This window comes from Trypanosoma theileri (assembly GCF_002087225.1).
Source record: "Trypanosoma theileri isolate Edinburgh chromosome Unknown TM35_Tth_2_V1, whole genome shotgun sequence".
NCBI lineage: Eukaryota > Euglenozoa > Kinetoplastea > Trypanosomatida > Trypanosomatidae > Trypanosoma > Trypanosoma theileri.
In genome coordinates, this window is record NW_021639844.1 from 249,821 (window position 1) to 256,097 (window position 6,277).

The 6,277-nt window shown below is 43.7% G+C and overlaps 2 protein-coding genes across 2 annotated transcripts; both read right to left on the reverse strand.

Moving 5' to 3' along the window:
* Positions 1-26: 26 nt before the first annotated feature.
* Positions 27-2,540, reverse strand: TM35_000021890 (uncharacterized protein; the record flags this gene model as incomplete). Its single annotated transcript, XM_029021507.1, has 1 exon — positions 27-2,540. The coding sequence occupies one exon, from the start codon at positions 2,538-2,540 to the stop codon at positions 27-29; it is 2,514 nt and encodes an 837-aa protein (XP_028886929.1).
* Positions 2,541-4,720: 2,180 nt separating this feature from the next.
* TM35_000021900 (mitotubule-associated protein Gb4) lies at positions 4,721-6,271 on the reverse strand (the record flags this gene model as incomplete). Its single annotated transcript, XM_029021508.1, has 1 exon — positions 4,721-6,271. The coding sequence occupies one exon, from the start codon at positions 6,269-6,271 to the stop codon at positions 4,721-4,723; it is 1,551 nt and encodes a 516-aa protein (XP_028886930.1).
* Between the last annotated feature and the right edge of the window lie 6 nt (positions 6,272-6,277).

Genomic DNA, 6,277 nt, shown 5'->3' on the forward strand with positions numbered 1-6,277 from the left:
AGAGCGGATCTTCTCTATTAACTTCATTACAACTCGTGTGTGCTGCTCTCCTTAAGAGATGTACCCTCTTTACGAGAACCGCCCTCCTTAAGAGATGTACCCTCTTTGCGAGAACTGCTCTCCTTAAGAGAAGCGCCCTCTTTGCGAGAACTGCTCTCCTTAAGAGAACTGATCTCCTTAAGAGAAGTGGCCTCTTTACGAGAACTGCTCTCCTTACGAGAACTGCTCTCCTTAAGAGAACTGATCTCCTTAAGAGAAGTACTCTCTTTGCGAGAACTGCTGTCCTTACGAGAAAGGCTCTCTGCTTCAAGGGGATTCTCCCCAGCGGCCTTCATTGGGGTGTTGACAGCGTTGCTGGATAGGTTATCATCTTCTTTAACACTTTTATCAGCCTTCTTGCTGGAGTCAGTGCCGTAAAGGGAACCAGACTTTCTCACACTTTCCTTTTCGTCAACGCTCTTATCCCTCATATCTTCATCACTTGGGAGAGCGATACCTTCAGCAGCTTCCCTTACTTCTGGCACTTCAGTCTCAAGAACCTTTCCTTCCTGTAATCCCATTTCTGCCTTCTGCACCTCGAGGGGAACCTCAAGAACTCCAAGAATGGGATAACCATAACGAGCTTCAAAGGCGCATTCATTACGCATTTGTCCAATCTGCACACGTGGTCGGCGGTAGTCCTCATCATCAGAGGCACCTTCGTCGCTGAAGTCATCATCAAAGTCCTCAACCTTCTGTGGTAAACCAGCACCAGTGAAGTTAAGAAGAACGAGTTCTTCAAGTCTAGCCTTCTCGTAGGCTGCTTCCTGCTCTGGTGTGTTAATTGGATAAGTCGTCTTGAATGTCACCTTTTCATAGTAGCCGCAGAACTCTGAGAAGTCTGCCTCATTGGCAAGTGCCTGCAGTTGTTCTCTCTTCACATCAGCACTGTGGCGTACGTCGAAGTTCACCAAAAGTGATCCAAGAGTAAAGCAGAAGTTACTGAAGTTCTCCGTTGGTAAGCCCAATGCACGAGAGAGGTCATTTGTAAGGGCCTTCTCCATGTTTTGGACGTGTTCAGTGTTGTTAACCAGATCACCCCATTTGTCACCAGAGAACTTAAGGTTAAGAGTAGAATCAACAAAATCTGGAATAAGTGATTTAGTCACCATAACCAATCTGTCACGTCCAAGTTGTTGTAATTGTCGAATACGACACTGTGTGGCCTCAAGACGGCGAATGGCAGCTAGAAGAAGGGCATCGAGTTGACGCATTTCCTCCTCATCTTCCTCTGTGAAGTTCTCCTTCCTTCGAAGTTCCTCCATACGTTGTTTGAGTTCAAGGATTTGTTGTTCTTCAAAGGCTTCAGCCGCGAGGAGAGCCTCCATCTCCTGGAGATCATGTGCCTCCTTCGCCTCCTTAACTGCAGTCCTCAATTGTTCAACCTCTTCTTCTGTAAGACGAACGAAGGTGTTGCCATCCTCATCATCTTCCTCTTCCTTTTCTCCAAAGACAACAAGTACACTCTCGCGCAGAATAATCTCCGTCACAACACGACCCTTATCCATACGACGATAGAAGAGGGTGTCAGTAGTTGCTTTAGCATCATCCAACATTAAGGTTGCAATGGCTGTATTGCCACAAATGGCTTTCTTCATATCTGTAATTTGTTCCTCCAACATTGCGACCTTCTCACGCAAACCATTAACTTCACGAACAAGGAGAACCTGCTCCTGATTATCCACAACACATTCATCCACGACATGCTCCTCTGCCTCACGGGCTTCTGAACAGGTAATCTGGGCTAACAGCCAGTTGTGCATGGTCACTTCAATCTGTGTACCCTGTGGAATGGAAGCTCCCCGATGGCTTTGTGATTGACTGCTGTAACTAAACATAGATCCACGACGACGTGAACCAAGTTCTGTGAGAATCTTCCTCCTGTATGCCTTTGGCAGCGGTGTCACGGTGCAGTCGAGCTGCATCACACGTGACATGAAGTCCGGCCGCCGCATCACCGCCTGCATGGATTCCCAGCTGGTCGCATGATCTTCACGCAATGCCAACATGATGGCCCGCGCGAGAGACACCAACTCCTCCGTTGGACGTCCAGGCGCCCGCATATCACGCCACTGACGCTGTGGGATTCTCTCAATCTCATGGCGACGTTCGTCCAATTCCTCCATCGTCGCCCGTGTCCTGGTGGCGGCCTCTGCCTGTCGCTGCAGTGTGGCCTCCCGCACCTTAAAGAGACTTGCCGATGCCTTATCTTCCTCAGCGACGACCTGCTCCAACTCCCGGTCCAACTGCACCTTCTCTTCCCAGAGCTGCAGTTTGCCGTTGATGGCGGCGATTTCCTGCAGTTTCTGGTCCAAGAGGGGGTTGCCGCGGGTCATGACCTCAACACGGTCGTAGAATTCAACGCGGACATGGTTTGATGTGGGAAAGCTCAGCACTTTCCCAAGGGTGTTCTTCCACTCACGATCAGCCCCAATACGCTCAAAACAGATAAAGTCATTCACCTTAATTTCTTTTTCTTGTTTTACTTCCCCCACCGTCATTGTTTATGATAATGATGATGATGTTGTTGTTGTTTTTTCTTCCTTCACTAGTATCTGTATATGTATGTATTTGTTTTGTTTCTCTTCTTAGCTTTTTTTTTTTTTTTTTGGTTATTTTCCTTTCTTTTTTTTTTTCCCTTACTACTAATGCTGCTGCTACGACCCTATTGTTTTTCGTTTCTTTTGCAGATGTTAATAAAATCTTCGTTCTATTTTTTCTTTTAAAAAAAAAAAAAAAGAATAAAATGGAAGAGAAAGAAATTACTTCATTCAGTAATAAAAAAAGAAGAAGAAAAAGAGTCAATCCACCCTTTTTGTAAACACTTACTATTCTTCCGCCTTTTCGTTTTGTTTTTCCCTGTAGTACCTTCACTCCTCGCCTGTTCTTTTTCCCCTTGTATCAATACAAGAGAGCCAAAAAGAATCAAAGGTTCTTTAGTTGCTATAGGTCTCCAATCCCATTTTTTTTTTTTTTCCTGTCTTTCTTCCTTGGTGATGTCTCTAATCTAATGTAAGCGTAAACTATACTTCTTTTTTTTTTGTTTTCCTTTAATTGCTAACACCCACAAAGATAAATAAAAAAAGAAAAAAGGAAGAAAGAAAGAAAGAGAGGAGAAAAAAATATTCATGCAAGTAACGGTGAAAGAAAACAAACATCCAAATTAAACAGTAATTCCATAGTTTTGTATACACTCGAGATTTGCATAGAAAAATAAACAAAACAGTAGGAGAAAAGAAAAAAAAAAAACAAAGAAGTGAAGAAAAAAGAAAAAAAAAGTGAAGAAAAAAAAAAAACAAGAAAATCTGCGCATGAACCACGAGAGGTAAACGCAGGGTACAGACCATCCCATGTCACGTAGGAACTTTTACTAACAATAAGGAGGAACATAGATACATAGTTTTTTTTTTTTTTTTTTTTTTTTTTTTTTTTTTTTTTTTTTAATCCTTCTTACTCACAAAATCAAGGATTCTCTCACTTGTCAGAACAATATCAGCACATTTAATCTGAAGCATACCGTAAAAATAAGAAAAAAACAAAAAAAAACAAAAAAAAGAATGATATATAAAAAAAAAAGGGGGGGGGGTTAAAAAAAAAAGAAAAAAAACTGCTCAGATTCATACAGCTACCTGCATACAAATAAACACATGAACAAAAAGCATAAATATAATGGAAAAATACAAGAAAAAAACAACAACTAATAACGTATGAAATTACAGCACATAGTAATAGTAATAGAAACACCAAGTAAGACTCATAGATACACTTACTGTTTTCTGAAAAATTAGATACAAGAGAAAAAATGAATACAAACCAAGAAGAGAAAAATAATAGCACAAAGGTGCAATGGTGTAAAGCAAAAAAAAAAAACAAAAAGAGGCTCTCTCTTTCCTCTTCATGTCTTCCTCTTTACCTTCACCTACTATAGCGTCAAGAGAGGAACAATTCAAAAAAAAAAAAAAAAAGAGGGATCCTTTTTAATGATTTTTTTTAAAGAACTTCTCTTGTTTCCTGAATGTTCTTCTTCCTCCGACCATTTATCAATGGTAATATCGGTTTTGCTGCACAGCACCCTTGACAGATTTTCACATGGCCGTTTGTATAAAAAGCATCAAAGCTGTATCTACTCATTTTTTTTTTCTTTTTTCTTCACACATATCTTCACTAACAGCACATTGATACTCTCAGAAAGTTACACTATGTGTGCTGTTTTCTCCTTGATGGATTGCTATCTCTTTCTTCTTTTTCATTCTTTCCTTCATATACTTGTCTTCAGTTTTTTTTTCTTTTTGTTTTTCTTGCTTTGCTGTACACTCACTTCGTCATTTATTTATTTTATTGCTTTAGTTCATGTTCGTTCTACTTTTCTTTCCCCTATTTGTACGTTTTCACTTCTAGGTACTTTAATCACATACGTGTATTTCTTGCTACACCACGCATAAACAGTTTACCTGCATAAAAAAAGAAAAATTCATTTGCCACTCAGAGAATCTTCACCCACCCATATACATCTCCACTTACTCATCACAATCCAGGAGGCAGAGAATTCATAAATAAATTAATAAAAGAAAAAAAAAAGAACCATACCATTAAAGGTAAATCACATTTTCGCAGAAAAATAATACAATCTACACACGCACATATATATAAATATATATTATTCCTATCCCTATTTCATTGACTATGCAGGACCTTCACTTGAGACACGGCGTCGCCGGGAATCACTCATCGTCTTCTCTCTACGATACCGCTCCTCCTCCAGAAGGTCCCTATACTCATCACGCTCCCGCCTTGCTTGGGCAAGGGCATTTCGCAAGTACGTTAACTGCTCGGTTTCATTCTCCTCCTCACCCGCATTTATAATATTTGATTTTTGTTGTCGACGTGACCACTCCGCAAAAGCTTCAGCACGAACGGCAGCGTCGGCAGCACTTGAAGCAACCTCCAAGAGTTGAAGTACTGCAGCCTCTTCTTTTTGTCTTGCAGACTCTGATGCTTTTAAAGAAGCTTCACGGCAATGACGTGCCTCACGAAGAGCAGCTTCAGCAACGGCTTCTAGTCGACGTGCCTCCTCCTCAGCCTCCAAAAGATCCGCTTCTGCACGGGTAGTCTCAAAAAACGCCTCTTTTGCACGTCGACGAGCAGAATCAGCTGATTTACTACCCTCATTGCCCGCGTCATTAGAACGAGATATCGGTATATCATAAAGAGCCCATACCTCCTTAAAGGGGTACTTCCTCAACAAGTCTCTCATAACATCCTCACTCATGCTCGGCAAATGCTGCACAGTAACAAATGCGATAAGACCCTGGGGTGCTGGGTCCAGCTCCACTCTCGTTACATCCTCACGCTCACACTTCAGGGCACGTGCGGTCTCGGAAGCCACAGCCTCTTCCACCTCCTTGGGATGCTGCTGCACCACGTATTCCCAGTCTTCACCTTCAAAGCCGAGCTCTTGTGTCGTCCTCACCATCCCCTCGTCGTACAGCTCCCATAGTGTCTCGTACTCGCACGCCTTCAGGTCTGCGTTAACATCCGCCTCCGCCAGCGTCGTCGGGTGCCGCAACCCAAAGTCCACCAGCAGACCCTCATCTGAGTTCGACATCACAACGTCCAAGATGTCATCATTGTCCACAGACAAATATTTAGCCGTGTCGTACACAAAAGCCTGCAACAGATCCTTCCGCTTCTCAACAAGTACATTCTCCCACCCAGGGCCCTCAAAGCCGACGTGATGAGCTGTCACAATATCGTCAACTACACCGGCCGTGTTTTCAGCGGAACGAGCGGCAGCAGAGGCGGAGGCGTCAGTGGGGCCAACACGCGGTACGTAAAGCGCCCACACTGCTTTGTACTCACACTGCTGAAGCGTGTCCATAATTTGTTCCTCTTTCAGCTGCGGAGAGTGCTGCACAGTAACAAATGCGATAAGACCCTGGGGTGCTGGGTCCAGGTCCACTCTCGTTACATCCTCACGCTCACACTTCAGGGCACGTGCGGTCTCGGAAGCCACAGCCTCTTCCACCTCCTTAGGATGCTGCTCCACCACGTATTCCCAGTCTTCACCATCAAAGCCGAGCTCGTGCGTCGTCTCCACCATCCGCTCCTCGTACAGCTCCCATAGTGTCTTGTACTTGCACGCCTTCAGGTCTGCGTTGACATCCGCCTCCGCCAGCGTCGTCGGGTGCCGCAACCCAAAGTCCACCAGCAGACCCTCATCTGAGTTCGACATCACAAC